The 19,862-nt window shown below is 44.5% G+C and overlaps 1 protein-coding gene across 4 annotated transcripts in view; it reads right to left on the bottom strand.

Annotated features, from left to right (window-relative positions):
- Ksr2 (kinase suppressor of ras 2) overlaps nucleotides 1-10,313 on the bottom strand; it is a 430,849-nt gene extending 420,536 nt beyond the window's left edge. For 3 of the 4 annotated variants that reach the window (XM_004843700.4, XM_087198277.1, XM_087198279.1), the window contains exon 1: nucleotides 9,208-9,748. In XM_004843700.4, coding sequence (XP_004843757.2) covers nucleotides 9,208-9,387 — 180 coding nt within the window. In that variant the 5' untranslated portion in view covers nucleotides 9,388-9,748. Of the gene's footprint in view, nucleotides 1-9,207; nucleotides 9,749-9,936 lie in introns of those variants that run through there. The other variant, XM_087198278.1, reaches the window with a different exon arrangement.
- Between the last annotated feature and the right edge of the window lie 9,549 nt (nucleotides 10,314-19,862).

Below are 19,862 nucleotides of genomic sequence, written 5' to 3'. Positions count from 1 at the left end.
TCAGAAACTCTTCACAGCTCCTGAATGCATGATTTTGTTTATTCAAATAACAACCCTGTATAAAATTATCTATAAGCAAGGAAACTGACACTCAGGAAGAAGAGGTCATTTGCCCGAAGTTCCTTAGCTACACAGTAGACCCTGAACCAGCCTAGAACCCAATCGATCTCACTACAGACCTCCAGTCCTGCCTCCTAGTCACTAAGCTACACCTTTTCAAGTGTCTGTCCAAATTTGCAGGGACTCAAGCTATTATTTCTGAGTCTTCTTCTCACTTCCCTACTGGTCAAGGAAAACCAAACATTCATTCCTCTTTGGAATCCATCCGCTGCTTTAATCAATGGCTGCATAGTAACTCTAAAGGGACCAGATTTCAGTCTTCATCAAGAACAAGATTTATACCACGGAAAAAGAGAGAAATCACTTTGATGCTCAAAATCAGCACCATCCCATACAAATATCTGGTGAACAACCTATGTAATTTCAAATTTCTTAGTAGCCCTGGGGGAGAAAAAAAACACCAGAAATTAACTTTATATTTTATTTAACTCAATTTACTTTAAAAGTGTTATCATTTAATATATCAAATATTAAAAAGTATCAATAAAATATTTTCCCTCCTTTTCCTCATTCTAAGAGTTCAGAATCTAGAGTATATGTGATACTAACCACACTTGGCAATTAGGATTCACTGCATTTCACCTCATCATAGACACATATGGCAGGTCTACCACAGGGACAGCTCAGGTCTAAAATGTCTCCCTCTCTGTCTCGTCCTCCTTCATCCTGTAAATGCCTGACATCATTTCTATCAGTTCTATATTTCAATTCAATCATTGCAATCTATAGTAGTCATCAAAGAAACATGTTAATACGATAATATTCCATTATTATGATTTCCATTAATCCTATAGCTATCACCTCAAATCACATCAACTAAACCTCCGCTGTGCCCTGTATTCTCTCTCATCTTTCTTCCCTCTCTTCCTTCTCTTCTGGCTGATGCCACCTCTGGGGAATCCAGAGTACAGTAGTAAACTTCTACATGTTTCTGTGTCTGTGGCTGGCTTACTATGACAGTTCGGGTCAAATCGGTGACTCTAAACCTCAGTAAACTCGCTTGTAAAACAAGAACAGCCACAATTGTGGTCACAACCCACTAGAGAGACATTTCAAGCATCACAGAAACATCAGCAGAAGAAAATCGTTCAAGACTTTGACTTGTTTCTCCAATTTTTGTCCTTTTTCCCATCCCATCCCTTGGCTTCTCCATCCTCCCTCCTTGCTACCAGATCCCCTGCCTTCTTCAGCCTCTGAACACCTTCCCTGCTCCCAGACACAGCAGCACACTGTGGCAAGGAGAACAGCTGGACTCTGTCCCCTCTGCCCAGAAAATGACCAGTGCTCTAAGGGGAGAAAGACTCCAAGTTTCTGCCCATTGGAAGGAGGAGAATAAGAAATTCCCAAGCAGAATTCCCTCCAAAAATCAGAGAAGGTAATGAACCCCTCAGAAATGTTTGTCACTGACTCTGAACAGTGAAACACAACACAACACACACACACACACACACACACATACACACTTCACTTTTGGGTGGAAAACCAACAATTCTTTCATTCCAGGTTCCTAAACCCTTCCCAAGAGAAACAGCAAAGTTCACATTCTAACCTGAGGCACCTTCCTTCCTTAGCCTGAGCTCTCAGCCATCAAATCACAGGTAAACACAAAATACAACAGAATATACACTCATGCTGAGGATATGGAAAGCAGACCCTCTCCCACACTGCTGATGAATAGAAATTTGGCAAAATTTATCAAAAGTCCTGAAACCTTGCATATCCTTTGATCCAGCAATTGTACTTCTAGGAATTGAAGGCAAGGATTAGCCACAAAGATGTCTCCTGTGGTATTGTTTACAGTGAAAAACTACAAGCACAAGCACCCAACAATAGAATTCCAGTTCAATTCATTATGAAACAACTATGTCATGCTTAAAAATAATAAGCATGTGGCCCTTAAAAGTAATAACTTTGATAACATGAAAAGACATCCCTGGTATACTAAGTGAACCTCATCTCTCCAACCTCCCTACAGACTCCAAGCTTGCACAGCCAACTGTCCACATGACAAATGTCACATATCAGATAGGACTTGATTGTCAAGCACTGCCTATTCCACCCCCAAGTTACAGATAATGGTACCACCATTCACTCAGTTCTAGGAATAATGCTCTATTCTTCATCTTCCTTTACCTTTCCCACATCCAATTCATGAGTACTTCCTGTACACTTGAACTTCTGAATCCAGACACATCACATTGCTCAAAAGCACACCTATGGCTTAGACTTCCACAAAAACTCCCAACCGGTCTCCCTGCTCACACTTAGCTGCTAGAGCAGTGATGGTGAACTTATGAGAACTGCAGCAGGCTCTGTGTATCATTGAAACCTCTAAAAGGTTCACCATGACTGCTCTACAGTCTGTTTTTCCTACAGTTACCAGAAGGCCTTTTAGAAACACACATCAGTCATCCTCAAAGGGCTTCTATCACAGTCACAATAAAATCTGAGTGTCTTAGCAAAGCCTTCTGTTACCAGAGCCCTGTTCTGTCTCTCACTTTGTCCTTCATTTCTTCCCCACCAGGGATCCCTCTGTTGTTCCACAAACCTGCTAGGCATGTCCACCTGGGAAGTCTGCACCTGCTGTTCCACTGCCCAACACACTCTTCCCCAGATACTTCACGGCTTGCTTCCTCGTGTCAGTGAAATCTCATGGGAACCTTTGCTGATCATCTCATGCTCCCCTCTCTGCCTCTGCGCTCTTCTGCTTTGTGTTGTGTAATGGCCGGGGTCTACCATTACATTACATTGCTCTACAGCTCCCAGTGAACCACACCACCTGGAAATCACAGCCATGCTGACTCTAGGCAATGGGACACTGGCAAAAGTTACAGTTGTAGAAGCTGTACAAGGCCTCATGCGCTCCTTCCCCTCAAGCAATGCTGCTGCTGTCACAATGTAACGAACCTGGGGTGTCCTGCTGCACAAGTCATATGGAAGACACCTGAGGACGCCAGCCACGTGGGCAAGGCCATCTTGGACCCTCTGGCCCCATTAGGACACCAGGTGAACACAACAACATGAGACACCTGAGAAAGATCACCAGAACCAGCTCAAACTGCACATTCATAAGCAAATACATGATTGCTGCTTCAAGCCACTGAGTTTTCGTGGGTCTCATTCATTAGCAACAGATAACTGATACAGTATTTTCTCATTAGCTGTGATAGAGTTGACTAGCTATTCAGCAAACTCTGTTTTCTCTTCTTCCCATACACAGCTGAACTTCCTTCCCCATCTTTCCTTCCTAGACTAAATTCTAGCCCACAGAGTTGGACAGTGGCACACACCCGTAATTCTACCTGCTCAGGAGGCTGAGGCAGGAGGATTCCAAGTTTAAGGACAGCCTGGACAACTTACTGAGACCCTGTCTCAAAAGCCAATAACATCAACACAAAAACTTGTAGTTCAGGGACTGCAAGCAGATCTGAGGAGGGCAACTTTGAGAAATGAGGTTTTTATGAGGCTCTTATCTTCTCTTCACTGTATCCCCTGTCTAGATCCAAATAAGGACCATACTGCAAAGCAGAAGGAGCCTGGAGCATGGGAGGATGGCCCACAAACACCAGCTTGAACCATTTTGTGAGAAACAAAAAGACTTCACTATATCAGAGCCATTACACATTTAGGGGCCTATTTTTTATAGTCTGGCCTAACTTTGCATATCCTCTCTCCAATAATGGGGGCCTCTTTCAACAGCCAGGCTGACCACATGACTTAGGTCAACTCACAAAATGCAATGCAAGTGACGTCATTTGACTTCCCATTCTCCAGACCTCTTACCGCTATGGCTCGTACTCTCCTGGAATACTACAGCCATGGGAGAAACCCAGGCTGCTCCACTGAGAGGTCACGTCCTGACCACCAGCCCTCTGCCAGCTGAACTCGGCCTCATGAGTGATCCCAGACTAGCAGAGGAACCACAACTAACACAATCCCTGAATAGTAATAAATGTTGTCTTCAGCCTAAAGTTTCCCAAAGGTAATTAAGTTTTGGGATGGCTTATTACACACCAAAAGATATTGAGATGCAACACAAGAAAAGCAAAGAATATGAGATTCCATACTTATTCACCCCAACCCCAACCCCAGATATTTTTCGCCCTTTGCAATTTGACCAAAAGAGAATCCAGCTCAGAACCACCTCCATTTGGCCAGGGCCCTCCAGGTCTAGTGTCACTTGCTCCCCTTTCAGGAGGTCTCTGTCCTCCAGGGTCTTTCCCATCCCATCCACCCTACAGACCAGGGATCAGCAAACGATAGCCCTGGGCCAAATCTGATCCACTCTTATAAAGTCCATAGACTAAGAATCATTTTTACATTTTAAAATGTCAAAGAAATTAAAAGAAAAATAGTATTTCATGGCATGTGAATATTACACCAAATTCAAAGTTCAGAGCCTCTAAATGAAGTTTTATTGGAAAACCACCCTGTGTACCCATTCATATCTGCATTGTCCATAGCTACTGTGAGCTACAGTAAAAGTCAAGGAGCTGTGATGGAAACGTTAGGGCCCCAAAGACTAAACTATTTATTATTTGGTCCTTTAGAGAAACAATTTGCCAGCCCCTGCTGGAGATTGTCCTCAGACTAACTTTTAAACACCTTTTTTTATTGTATTCACTCCAAAGCTTTTGAAGACTTCTATTTTCTCCCTCAAAGGGAAAAAACTTGGTCAGTCTGACTCCCCTGTATGGACGCCAGGAGTTAGTTACTTACTTCATTTCCTATGCCACACTATCAGAAACCCTCCTGACGCTGCATAATAAACCTTTTATCCTGGCTGTATGATAAAACCTTCCCCCGGTTTATTGCTCTGGTCTAGCAGGCTCTCTCCTTTTGCTGCAATCTAAGTCTTCCATTCTTCATTCCACTCCAAATCCCCATGTCCCCAATCAAGAAGGCTTCCCTAACTGCTCTGCCAAATTATTCCCCGGTGTATTCTATGGAACAGAGATCCTAAGGGAAAGCCTTGGAAAAGCAGAACACTGTAGGTTCCCTCTCTCAAAGGCACAATGCACATATATGGCATATTAAAGGCTCTGAGAAGTCCTGCACTACATAAAAACAACTGTTTCCCTTTTGCTTAACTCAACTTTTCCCAAACTCATTAACCAGGGAATTTGTTTTGTCCACAGAACACTTCTTTCCCTCCAGCACCCAGGACAGTGCCTGGGCTTAGCATGCATTAAAAAAGAATGAAAAATGCTAACACCTCACAGAATTAGGGTTCTATACAAGATGCTTTGGAGATTTCACTCAAACTCCTCCTTCTCTCCCTCTACTCAGAGCTGGCCCCTTCCACGTCATCTATTCCATACCCTGTTGTGCTGACCATCATCATCCTCGTGGATGTCATTTATTTAGCATCTGCATGCACTGTGTCCAGCTTAGAGCCAGGTCCTTAAAAGTATCATCTTTCCTTGCAACCACTCCCTGAGGAAGTGTCCATATGAAAACTTAAATCATTCTATGATTGCCATTTTGCCTGAAAAATTAAATTATGGATCAATGTTTAAATTACTAGCCCAAGATTTTTATTTTTAAAAAATAGCCAGACATGGTTGTGCACACCTATAATCCCAGCACTCAAGAGGCTGAGGCAGGAGGATTGCTATCAGTTCAAAGCCAGCCTGGGCTACATAGAGAGTCTAAGTCCAGCCTGAACTACATAGTGAAACCTGGTCTCAAAAAAATAAATAAATAAAAAGTAAAAAGTGAAAAAGCTAGAACTCAAAACTGCATAGTCAAATTCTGAAGCTCATGAACTTTCTTTTCCACCAAGAGCATCCTGTGGCCAAGGCTGCTGGCCATCCACCCAGTATTCATCCATGCCACTTTCAAACTATCAGAGCCTTGATTATTAGTGTGCCAACAGATCATCCTAGGCAATGGATCAGGATGGTGTTCACACCTCTCTATTCCCTACCTCCCTTGCAGCTAGGACTAGCCATGTGACCCCGTTGAGGACAAGAACACATAATTAAACATCACTGGTAGGGTGGGGAGGAGGAAGTATCCTGGGGAAATCTTTGTCTTCCAAAACCAAAAGTATGAACTTTTCATCCCTTCACACTCCTACCTTAAACCCAAATGTGATAGCTCAAGTTGCAAAAGCCATCTTATAACCATAAGGGAAAGACCAAGAGAATTCCCAAAGACATCAGCCTCAGTATTATTGTCCTACTGGGCCAACCCAAGCAGCCCAGTACCTCCAGACCTCTTATCACACGAGAAAAAGAGGCCATGGTTTGCTTCCCACCATTGGTGCATTTTTCATTTCATGAAGCTGAACACATCCCTATCAGACCCATACACTATGTCCTATATCATGGATTATTTAGACTTTATCATTATTGTACAGAGGCATTCTTAGCCTTGCCTCTCATCCATGAATTATGCTTCTTGAAAGCCAAGTTGCATATTTTCATTTCTACAGAAGTAGACACATAAACCAGGCATGGTGGTGCAGGCCTGTAATCCCAGCACTCGGGAGGCTGAAGCAGGAGAATAGCTGTGAATTTGAGGCCAACCTGGGCTACATAGTTACTCCAAGTATATTCTGAACTACATAGTTGAGATCCTGTCTCAAAAAAAAAAGGAGAAGACATTGCTTATTATCAAAGTTTTCAGGGATGATCTATTCAACTTATTACTAACCTTAGTGTTTATAAACAGGGAGTTTTCACCACTAAAGAGTTGAAATATGACATCTGTCTCCTAGTAGACTGGCATTTCTGAAAGTGTCCATATGAAAACTTAAATCACAGGGCTGGGGATTTAGCTCAGTGGTTCCACCACCTGCCTCGCAAGCGCAAGGTCCTGAGTTCAATCCCCAGTACAAAAAAAAAAAAAAAAATCAGAAACATGAGGACTGTTCATTAAATGCAGATTCCTGGACCTCCCTCCAATTCCAAACTGAATTAGAATCACTGGGGTTAGACGCTGAGAATCTGCATTTTAACTAGTGCCTTGGTGTGGCTTTGACATATAAAGCTTGGCACCTGCTGAGGTAGAAAACTGTGGATCCAAACTTGACCCCATGTCACCTGCCCTTCCTCAGTGACTCCTCCCTGGCCCTAGAGATCTTTGAAGTCTAAACTGACATAGTTGTTCCAGGCCTGTCCCTGGGCAATACGGGTAAAGTGGTTAGCACTCTGTCTGGCACTATGGGACCAGAGAGCTATAAACAGACACATTCCCTATAACTGCAACTCCTCACCATCACCACCACCACACCAGTGCTTCCATCCTCCAGTTTAGAAGGAAAACCACTCTGCAGAAAGAAAACAACAGAACTATGCCCACTGCCACAATCACCACTGTCCTGGGAATTATCAGAGGATGGAATGTGTCTGAAAAGAACAGAAAACTCTGGAGAAACTCACACAGTAATACACAAACAAGTCTTGGGGATTCCTGACCCCCAAGGCACAGGGGAGACCTTGCATGGCCTTGGGTCTCGTTTGTTTATGATTAACTGTGTGCAGCTCTGAACAGAAGCTGCTCTCGGCACCGTTCAGAAGCAGGGACAGGGCCAAAACATCCCACGATTCCTCCAGGAGCCAAGTTTAGCCAAGCCTTCTCTCTAGAGTTCTGAGAAAGGCAATACCTGTGCCTCCCAACACACTTCTCACTCCCGCCCAGTCCCCTTTGACATTTATCTTATGTCGTTTCTGAGGATCATGTTCCCAGATGACAGGTGCACATAGACATGTATCTTAAGGTAGCAAACATCGTATTAAAATACACAAGAGCGCACACACACACACACACACACACACACACACAAACACCACTATCACAAGGATGACCTGCATGTTGACATCCAGCCAAATGTAAAACCATGGAAGAAAAACGGAAGACCTGAATGCATGAATGGAAATATCCAGCCTAGAACATGACAGCTACGACATTCAGTAAAGACCAAAGAGTTCAGGCCTTGGAAACTCACAGCCCAGAGACAGGATGAACTTCCCAGCAGGGCACATGCCTGCTCCACCCAAGGGGGAACCCCTGTGCTTCCACCGCCCTGAGCAAATGCCAGCTAATGGGAATTCCCAAATTTAATCAAGCCATGTGGACAGCTGGGCCATTTTGAGGGAAAGAAGTGAACTGAATCCTCCAGACCATTTGAACAAGGTGGATGCCCAAGGATTTCACCGACATCAGGCATTTTTCCAAAGCTCCTGAAATCTTCCTCTGACCAAACGGTCTTTGGAAGAAATAATCTCTGCCATCTTCTTTGTGAGTAACTTTGCAGCCACCCCCTACCCCGATCCCATCCCTCTAAATCCTGCTAGAAACTCCCCCTTCAAGTTCAGTTGGAGAGAATGTTACAACATGCCAAAGATAACTCCTCCTCCCAGACCCCTTTCCACGAAGTCCCACGGCGATCCAAGAGGATTTTCCCACGCCACCTGCGCGTGCCTATCCAAGCATGAATATTTTTTCTTTTTACACATTTCAGGCCTTCAACGGCTCACTGCAGCAAAATAATTGTATTGGAAATGGATAGCTCAGTAGGGATTTATTTTTTCATACACCTTGCTCCCTAACATCTATATTACTGAGGAGGGAAGAGAAAAGAATCCACGGAGCAAAAGGGAAGCTAGGAAGGAGGCCGAGAAGAGGACTCCGTGTACAGGCAGCCCCATCCTGGGAGCAAAAGCCACCTTTGACCACCTGCAGAATGCGCAAGGTCACGTGGGTTCTCTGCAGCTCCTAAACGTATTACCCAGCACACAAACCGCCGTGGCATATAAACAAATCCACAAGCGGAAAAAAGAACTCCCTCCTCCAAGAGGAAGCGAATATAATGGTAACAGCCGCAACCGTAATAATAAATAAAGAATAACAATTACTACTGTTACTACCACCACCCAGCCGAGCAGAGACAACAGCCGCACAGTAAAGGGACATCCAGCGCAGGCTCTGCCATAAGATAAATCACAGAACCCCAATTCTGCCCACCTGGCTTACCCACCCCCTCCCTCCCGACCCCCAGCGAACACAACCAGAGAGGAAGAGGGTGGTGGGGAGAAGGGAGGGAAGGAAGGATTGCTTTTTTCAGTAGGCGACACCTACCTCCAGGGTCCGGATTTCTTTTTGTGTGAGGTCGTTGGAGGTAGCACATTTGGTCCTAAGCCCTTCCAGGTTGGAGATGCTCAAGTCTATCATGTTTTGGACCAACTCGCACTGCTGTAAGGCTTTTTGCAAACTCAGAGGTTGCTGCTCCTCGGTTTTCGTCATGTTTTCCTCATCCATCGCTTGTTCTGCAACCCCCCTTCCCCTCCTCCTCCTCCTCCCAGAGAGAAAAAAGGGGGGAGGGAGTAGAGGTAGAGGGAGACTACCCCCCTACGCCTCTCCAACCACTGCGACTTCTCAACAATGTCTCATGAAGAAGAAACCCAACATCTCACACGGGGTTGAGGGGGTGGGGAGTGGAGGAGGAGACAAGAGCCAAAATTTATTATTTTATTTTGGGGTATCAGGCAGTCTCCATTAGAATGTCTCTTCTCTCTCTCCTCTCTCTCCCTCTCTGGTGCCTGAAAAGGAGATGCCGTTTCTCAGAAGCGAACCAGGTGATGCGATGCTGTCTGTACACTTGGAGGAGGAGGAGGAGGAGGAGGAGGAGGAGGAGGAGGAGGAGGAGGAGGAGGAGGAGGAGGGAAAAAGAGGAGGAGAAGGAGAGAGGAGGAGGAGGAGAGAGGAGGAGGAGAGAGGAGGAGGGAGAGGGAGGAGGAGGAGGAGGAGGAGGAGGAGGAGGAGCAGAAGAAGAAGAAGGGAAAAGAGGAGAGGGAAAATAGCGCTCACTCTTTAAACACCGGCTCCGTGAAGGACAAAATTATGTATTTTTGGCTGGCTTGCTTTTATGTCAAAAAAGCGCGAGTTTGCCCCCCTCCCCGTGGTAGTGACACGGCATGGTCCGCGGCGGGGCGCTTTAGCGCGTTCTCGAGATGCCGTCTGCAGAGCTCGCGCGGCTGCGGCGGCCACTGCGGCTGGCTGCCGTCTCCTCCCCGCTCTGCTGCTGCCGCCGCTGCCGCTGGTGCTGCCGCTGGGCTCCGGGGGTGACGGCTGCTGCAGACGCTCCTGCCTCGCTCCACACCGACATCTTGCCTGTCAATCACAGGCGGGGTGGGGGGAGCGGGCGCCCGCGAGGGATGGAGCCGGGGACTCGCAGGGGCGCGGGTTGGTGGAGCGGCGCCGTGCGCGCAGCCGCCCCGACCCGACGCGCAGGGGACCCGCGGGAGGGGGCGCGGGAGGAGCGCGCTGCTCGCGCACCTGGCGGGGGGCGGGGTCTCTCGGGCTGCGGGAGCTCGCGGGGCAAAGTGAAATTACTCCCGGGCGCGTGCGTGCGAGGAGCGATCGGCGGGCGGGGGCGCGGTCCAGCGAGCGCGCCGGGCCGGGGCTGTTCCCGGGGGCGGTGGAGACGCCGGGAGAGAGGGGGCGGGGAGAGGGGTTCGGTGGCCGTGCGGGGGTGGGGGCCACTACTACACAGCGATCTCGCGAGACGAGGCCGGAGCACCGCGCGGCAGGTGCGCTCCGGCTGCGAGCAGGTGTGCGCCCAACTTTAAAAGCCGGAGCGCGCGCTGCGGAGACGTCAGCGTCGACCTGGGCACGTTCTCCCGAGACACTTTCTGGCCGGGTGTTTGTGTGTGCCTTTTTGTTCTTTCTTGATACTGCGGGTGGGAAATAAAACAAACCTGAGGATTTTCCCTGAGCTGTAGGGAAGCTGCCAAGCTACCGACTTGGTACCCTGGCCTGCTCTGGTAGAAAAAAGGGGCTTAGTCTTGCCTTGTGTTTGTGTGGCACTGGAGATTGAACCCAAGGCCTTAGCACTGAACTACAGCCCCTGGCCCTTTCCACTCTTTTTTTGTTTTGAGACAAGAGTCTTCCCCAAGTCACTAAATTGCTCCAGACTGGGCAGAACTCAGTATCCTGACTCAGCCTCACAGCCTGATAGGATTACAGGCATGGGCCACCAACCCCATGCTTTTCTTAGGATTTTTACCTTCTCCTACACGGGGCTGCTTGCTCTGACCCTAATTTATTTAACCCACCTTATACTTAACCGTAGTACCAGAACTTTAAATGAGTTTTACATGTTAAAAATAGTTGGAAAGAATATTTTGTGACATGGGAAAATTATATGAAATTCACATTTTAGTATTCATAAAGAAAGTTTTATAGGAATACCACCACACATTTGTTTATTGTCTGTGGTTACTTTTGCCCTTTAACACTAGAATTAAGTAGTTGCAACAGACTGTATGGCTCACATTCCTAAACTATGCACCCTCTGGCTCACTATAGAAATGGTTGCCAACCCTGACGAAATCGTTTTACTCTTCATTTGTTCTACTCCCCACCACACTTCACCTCATCCTCTCTTGGCTGGCGTCTTCTTGCCACTCAATGCCAAACACGTCAAGTTATCTCAGAAAGGCCTCTGACCACCTTATCTAATGTTCCCCACACTCGTTCCCTAAAGTATGTATGTAGAATAATTAGCAGCCAGGTGTGGTGGTATTGGTATGTACCTGTAGACCCAGCTATTCTGGAGCTTGGGCAACGTAGCAAGACCTTATCTTAGAAAACAAAAACAAGAACAAAAAAACGTTTTCTCCCAGTGAACAGAACCTGTGCTAAAGAAATGAGCTTATGGAATGGTGTGAAACTCAGGACCCATAATATGTCATCCCTTAAGGAAGTCACTTGAGAAGTACAACAGCCACCAGCATTGGCCAAGTTGGATGGCAAAAAATAAAAATAAATTTTTGGTACTGGGGATTGAACCCAGGGCCTTTGAAATGATCTATATCCCCAGCACTTTTTTTGTTTGTTTTTTGTTTTTTGTTCTGTGTTTTTAGTTTTGTGTGTGCACATGCACACATGTATGTGTGTGGGTTTTTTGTTGTCCTTGTTGTTTGAGACAAGTTCTTGCTGAGTAACTAAACTGCCCAGCCTGGGATTGTACTTGTGATTCTCCTACTTCAGCCTCCCAGAGTGCTGGGCACCACCATGCCCAGCAAAAAAATAAAAATTAAAAATAAATAAATTTTAAGATTGTAAGCCATGAGATTTTATAGCTTATACAGAGCCATATCAGTATTTTCAAAATCTCTGTTAGGGCCAGGGAATTAGCTCAGTGGCACCACGCCTGCCTTGCAAATGCAAGATCCTGAGTTCGATCCCCGGTACCAAAAAAAAAAAAAAGAATAAAATCTCTGTTGAGCTGGGAATATAGTTCAGTGGTAGATCATCTGCCCAGCACACACAAAGCTCCGAGTTCAATCCCCCAGTGCCACAAAAAAAAAAACCCACAAAATGTCTTTGTCAGTGAGGGTGTCAAGTGAATCCTCTAGGCTCCCAATCTTTTGGATCATGAAGTTAAATGGATTCTAATTATCTGGTAAAATTATCTCTCTTTTCATCCATTTTCTCTGTTCTTTTCTTTGTCTGTCTTGAACATATTAATAATGGTTATTTTAAAGCCCTTGTCTAATGCCAACACCTTGTTCATTTGTGCATCTATTTCTATTGACCATTTTTTCCTTTTTGTTTTCAGTTATTCGGTCCTGTCTCTTGGCAGGCCCTGTGATTTTTATTGAATCCCAGTCATTGTGTATGAAACAAAAAAAATAGTCTCAAATTCTGTTACCTAGTTCTTGAGAGGACTTACCCGTTTTCTGTAAGACAGGTAACATGGGACTGATACTCCTTTTTTCTTTCCCTATCTTTTTTTCCCCCCAAGGGCCTTCACACTGAGCAATATCCTCAGCCCTTTTTCATTTTTTTAATTTAGAGACAGGGTCTCACTAAGTTACTAAATTGCCAAGCCAGGACTCCAGCTGTCAGTCCTCCTGCCTCAGCCTCCCAGAGTTCTGGAATTATAGGTGTGCACTACCATTCCAGGCCTGCTTATCCTAGTTCAATCAGGGGTTGATCCAGATGGAAGCTGGGTTTCACTTTTAAGAACTTTGGCTTCACCTAAGTATTTGCCTTTCAGGGGTTCCAACTGAGAACCTTCAGTGCTCACCAAGTCTCCTCTTCCTAGTCCTGGGCATTAACCATTATCTCAGTGGCATGGCAAGACTTTGGTAAACTGTTTTGCAGCGACTTTCTCCTTGATTTGTTGCCTCTTGTCCTGCACTGTTAGAATTTGCTAAATATCTTGAAGAGCAAACTGTCATCTCCCAGGTTCACATTCAACCCTCCTCTCTCTCTAGGAGATTAGCCTCAGAAGTACCCAGTTTGTCTCTCCAGCCAAAAATTCCTTTGGTTTCTCTGTGCCCTGGCAGTAGGCCTCTTACCCAGGAAAGTTTAGATTCTCAACCTCTTTCCCCATGTCCATAGTAGTAAATACCTCCAGGGAAAAAGTGGCTGCAGTACCAGCTCCCCTCATCATAGGTCCCTTCTATGTAGAATCTCAGCCCTGGTAGTTCTGGTTACTTACACAGCTGTCTGACAAATTTAGGAGAGGAGGGGGAGGGACAGGATCACCTGGCTTTTCTAGTTCTTAGAGGAAGTAGAAGTTTAAACAGTGAAAATAATCAGAAGCCAGAGATCATTAATGGCAGGCTATAAGCAACACACAAGTATCCTTCCTAGGTTTGAACACAGCCTGCTTTAGGAGTCCCACCCCTCCACAAGAGAAACTAAAGCACTTTTCTAGGTGCTTCCTTCCAACCACATCTCATGTGATCTGGACTCAGCCATTAGACACATCACAGAACATTTCTAATGGGAGCTGAGAGCCAATGCAGAGGACTCTACCCAGTGGTAATGTAGCACCCAATGCCTCTGCTTCCAGGGGCTCCACCCCACCCCACATAAGCCACGGTGTCTGTACTGGGGGGCTGTGGCATGGTGTTCAGGGGGCAGCCCCACAGTCAGATTGGGCACCGTTCTTGGCCATGCAGCCCAGGGCTGGCTGTCTCCTCCTCCTGGAGATTCTACAGGCTTTCTACCGACCTGTCCTAGCCTACGCAGGCCACTATCACACTATCTGTGTGACTGAAGCCACAGAAATTTATTTGCTCACAGTTGTAGAAGCTGGAAGTCCGAGATCAGGGCCAGTGGTGAGGGCTCTCTGTCCGGCTTGCAAACGGCCACCTGCTCACTTTTCACTGTGTCCTCAATGGTAAAGGGAGGCCAAGATCTCAAGATCTCTCTCCTTACAAGGCCTATTGTTTTAGGGCCACACCCTTATGACTTCATCTAACCTCACTTACCCCTAAAGTCCCTATATCCACTTACACTAGGGGACAGGGCTTCAACATATAGATTGAGGGTGGGATGGAACACAATTCTCCATTCTATTAAAGTACCTTTGCTTAAACCACCTGCAGTAGATTGTGTCACCTGCAATAAAAAGCCAATACTCTTGCAATATTTCCAACATCAGGGCCTACTGCCAAGCAATGTAGATCTTAGGCCTTTCTGGGGGAAAAAAAGGAGATCTGTCTACGCTGGGCAACTATTGGCTGGAAGAAAGGAAACTATCCCTTTCATATGGCTCCTGGGTTTTCCAGGGCACTTCAGTCCCACCCAGGCCTCTTCATTTATTTGTGTCTCCTGCCTGGGCCCTGTAGGCAGCTGAGTTTGCTGCCCCGCGTGTAGTGTTTTAGACTTCAGACTGATCAGAACCACACCAGTCTCCACCCTAGAGAACTGGAGGTAACTGATGGGAATTTTGTTGTTGATGGTGTTGTAGTTCATCCCAGAAAGTCCATAATACCGCTGAGTAGTACACACCATAGAGTGGTTTTATTAGTAGTGAGAATAAAGGATGGTTACTCGGCTACTGAATGAATTGAACTTAGTGGGGGTAGGGAGAGGTGGGAGTGAAGAATTGGCTTCATTTTTTCTTCTGCCACTGCTTGTCCCTTTGCCGGAAGCCTGCTCTCTCGGCTGAGGCTTTTCAGGAGAGCTCAAACCCAAGCGTGCTCTGAGGTAGTCACCTGGCCAGTGGGAAACTGGACAGGTCTGACAAAGAAACCTCCTCTGGATAACATCTTGACCTTATCTTACGCAGGCTGGAGGTTAATGGTTATAGATGGTCAAAGGACCAGTGTGGCCAACTCTTAACAGAAAGAGAAAGTATCGTCACCCACCGCCCTCACCTTTGAAGTTTTAGCTGAAGTTCCTGGACAACCTGAAACGTTTCATTCCACACCCTGTTATACCAGCAATGAGCTGGCACCAGGATTTTCAAGGTGGTGCCTGGAACAGGAATGTAAATTGGAAAATGGCAAGTTAGGGGCAGAGGGACTGTCTGCCCGCAGCTACACAAAACTAATATTGGCCTCTCTTTAAAGAGCTCCTATTGCTTTCCCAGAAGGTTTTTTTCCCCCTCTTTTTTTTTCTTTGTTTCTACTGATTTTGCAGGGGGGAGAGGGAAATCTCAGAATGCTAGTTCCCAAGATACAAATAAATCTCCAGAACTGCAAAAAGGTTATTATTCTGTTCTAACTCACTGACCCTCAAAATATAATGACTTTAAAAATACCTTTAACAAGAGCAAACAGAATGTTCCTACCTTTAACCTTTGTAAGGTTTTTCCAACATCAGAAAACTGATTTTTTTTAGAATTCTCTCTCTCTCTTTTTTTTTCTTGGCCTTTTGCCTCTTTGTCTCTTAATTTCTGATGTGAGCAAAGCAACCAGATCACTCTCTTGATGATGAGATAATTCGAGCTTGCAGTAATGGACAATTTAGTCCAGTGATTTATGCTGGCTTTACAAATTAAGCACTCAGTGATGCACTGTGAATTTTCAAATATAGCACTCTCAGGATAGAGGAGGCATGTACTATGGCACTCTCCAAGTACTTAAAGATGCATGGCAATCATTGAAAATTGCAGCAAAGTAATGCCATCAACAAAATTTACTTGGTCCTCTCATCATCTTTTCTATGAAGTTCAAGATCAGCATTAGCCTTAATGTTGTCTCTGCATGAATCTTCTCAGCAAAGGTACAAGGGATTCAACTTGGGAGGCACAGTACAGTCTGGATTTCAGACTTCCTCCCAATCTGGGCATGCTATGTAGGAAATAACTTTTAGGCCTCTAGTCTTGAAGCCCTGATGGAATTCCTAATTCTTTTGTTTTGTTTTTATTGTGGTAAAATATGTATAACATGAAATTTACCAAAAATGACATTTAGAACAGTCACACTATTGTGCAACTATCTTTGCTACCTAGTTCCAGAAATTTTACTTGTCCAAAAAGAACCTCATATTCATTAAGCAGTCATTCCCCACCCTCTACTTCTCCAAGCCTCTGAAAGAACTAATCTGTTTTCTCTCTTTATACATTTTCCTCCTCTGAACATTTTGTGAGTGAGACCATTTGCTATGTTGTCTTTAATAGCTGGCTTCTTTCACTTAGCATAATGCTTTTAGGAGTCATCCATAGTATAGCATGTCTCTATACTTATTTTTATAGCTGAATAATATTCTTTTGTGTGGATATAACACAATTTGTCTATCCATTCATTTGTGGATGGACATTGGGTTGGTTCTACTTTTTAGCTATTTTCAATAGCTCTGCTGTGACTATTCATGAACAAGTTTTTGTGTGAATACCTGTTTCTAATTTTTTGTTTGTGTGCCTGGTACTAAGTCACTAAGTTGCCCAGGCTGGGCTTGAACTTGAGATCCTCTTGCCTTAGCCTCCTACACTGCTAGAATTACAGCTGTACACCACTGTGGTTGGCTTTTTTTTAGTTATTTTTGGTGCGTGCACAGGAGCAGAATTGTGAGGTCAAATGGTAATTCTATGTTTAATTTTTTTTGAGATGCCATGCAGGACTTTGTACCTGCTAGGCAAGCACTCTACTAATGAGGTACTATTTTCCAAACAGTGGCTACTCTACTTAACATTCCCACCAGCAACACCTGAGGATTCCGATTTCTCCACATTCTCACCTCATAAGCCTTCTTGCATTCATATGATTTTATTGATTTTTTTAAAACTGTAGATGACATCTTTATGGAAAGTATGCACTGACATATATGAACATTCCTTATGTGCCTACAATTGCCACGTATGATGCTATATTTGTGAGATATAAATATTAATAACCTACAGTGTATTCATTAATATTCTTTTAGTTCCAAAGGACAAAAACTCAATGCAAACCAGTTTATGCAAAAATAGTGACTCAAATAATCAAGAAGTTCAATTTTTTTTGGTACCAGGGATCAAACTTGGGACCTTGAGCTTGCAAGGCAGGGAGCGAAACCACTGAGCTAAATCCCTGGTCCAAGAAGTTCAATCTTATTCTGACTCTGGTAACTTTCTTTTTCTCTCCCCACTTCTTAGCCCTGCTTTCTTCTGTGTTGGCTTCATTTTTAGAAGACTTTTCTTCAGGATGTGGCAAAGATGACTGAGATCTCAGCAACCCTAGCAGAAAGCATCTCTTTCCCATTAGTTGTAGCATCAGATGCAACTGTGTACCAACCTGCTTGGGGTCACCCGCACACTCCTGAAACAGTTCCATCAGCCACAAGCATGGAGTGTGTAGATGGCCAGGCCTGGGTTTGGAGCCACCCCAAGACCTTGGGAGTGACATCAGAACTACCTAAAACACATGGCATGAGATCAGTGGAAAGCTGATCCCCCAAAGGAGAAGGGGATGCAATTATCTAAAGAAAAGGGGATGTGGGCTGGGGATTTAGCTCAGTGGTTCTGCCTCCTGCCTCGCAAGTGCAAGGTCCCGAGTTCGATCCCTGGTACCAAAAAAAAAAAAGAAAAGGGGATGGATCCTTGAGGGAGCCATGGTTTCATAGAGAGGCCCATGTAGAAAAATCCTGTAATTATAATGCACTCTGGGAATACAGGAAAGGAACCTTTTAAGCTAAACCCCATGGAAGGGAAGGGAGAAGGATTCTGGGAAGCTCTGATACACTGATTCTGAATCTAAGATTTAAAAGAAATGGGAGTATTCCTGGCACACAGGATATAGGAGATGGGGCAAGACAAAGCTGGCCAAGGAAATGAGTAGGACTTGTCAATTACAATATGCCAGGACAGTGCCAAATAATTCTCAGGACCCTGTACATGGAACTTCTCTCCACCTCCCACAAGATGCAGATGGCACAAAAGAGACAAGATACCATGGGGAGCCTGCTATTGTGACTTCCCATGATAGCCCATGCTGTGTTTCTCAGACAGAATTTCATTTTTGCTTTTACCTTCTTTTTCTCTTGTTTTCCCCAAGTTCGCTCTGCAGAGCTGGTTCCTCCCATACTCATTTACCCCACACTTTTCAAGTAAACTTTTAGCACCATTTTTGGCTTGCCTAATCCAATTCTTTTTTTTTTTTTTTTTGGTACTGGGGATCGAACTCAGGTCCTTGCGCTTACGCAGCAGGCAGCAAAACCACTGAGCTAAATCCCCAGGCCCTGATCCAATTCTTTGTTCAAGGCAAGAAGGAACTAGAATGGTTTTGATTGGTGAGCCATTTCTAAAGAAACTACCTGATAACATATATACAGAAACTGCCTTGTGCTAAAACACAGAGTTCTGAAATCATTGTTGATCACATACAACCACCAGGAACATATATTTGTTATAGTGGTTTTAAAAGTCATAATTGAAATCCTAAAACTATTATAATTTCCATCAAAAAGTACTATGCTAATGAGCAGTACGTGGCATAGTCAGACCTTAATCCTGAACTTGTATCTTGTACTAATTAGCTTAAGTAAGACACTGAAGGGTGCCCAACCATCTTGGTTTACCTAGAACTAAGAAGCTTCCTGGGATATGGGACCTTCAGTAAGACAAAGGCAAACTGGAACAATTTCGTCACCCAATAATTAAGTGCCCAGCTCACGAGCACCTACAGAATTGGAATACAAGTGGTAGGGAGAAATATGTTATGTTCTATCTCTGCATTCAAACAAAACTTACAGATGAATGTTCATAACAACACTATTCACAATAGCCAAAATAAACCAATATCCATCAATAAATGAATGGATAAACCAAAGGCAGTATGTCCATTTGATGGAATATCAGTTGACCTTGAAAAAGGAAGATCAGATACATTCTACACGTGAATGAACCTTGAAAAAATGCTATGTGAAAAAAGTCAGTCACAGAAAACCATATAGTATATAACTTCTTATGTAAAATATTCTTAAGTAAAACTTCTTATGTAAATCCATAGAGACAGAAAGCACATTGGTAGTTGCCAGGAACTGAAGGAAAGAGGAATAGGGAGTGATCACTTAATGGTTATAGGGTAATGAAAAACTTCTGGAACAAAATAGTAGTGATGGTTATACAATATCCTGAATGTACTTAATGCCACTGAATTGTACACTTTAAAATGATCGATTTTAGGTTTAATGTATTTCATCACAATAGAAAATTTAAAATAATTTTAAAAGAGGGCCGGGGATTTAGCTCAGTGGTTCCGGTGCCTGCCTCACAAGTGCAAGGTCCTGAGTTCAATCCCCAGTACAAAAAAAAATAATAATAATAATAATAATAATTTTAAAAGAATGATCTTGAGCTTCCCAAATGCTTTATAAACTAGATGAACTAACCAGACAACCCACACAGCCAAATTTGGCCAACAGATGAGTTTCATTTGGTGACACAGAGATATTAGAAGAATTTGAATTTATTGCAAACATTTATAAAATGAGAGGCTTTGCATAAAAATTTTAATCACCAACATATTTTGGGAAACGAGCTCCATGGGAGCTGCATCTCCCCTTGGCAA

The sequence above is a fragment of the Heterocephalus glaber genome, unplaced genomic scaffold (genome assembly GCF_053883595.1).
Source record: "Heterocephalus glaber isolate CG9 unplaced genomic scaffold, H.glaber_assembly_v1.0 deba00001687, whole genome shotgun sequence".
NCBI lineage: Eukaryota > Metazoa > Chordata > Mammalia > Rodentia > Bathyergidae > Heterocephalus > Heterocephalus glaber.
Note: the sequence above shows the minus strand (reverse complement) of the source record. Positions and strands in the feature narration are given on the sequence as shown.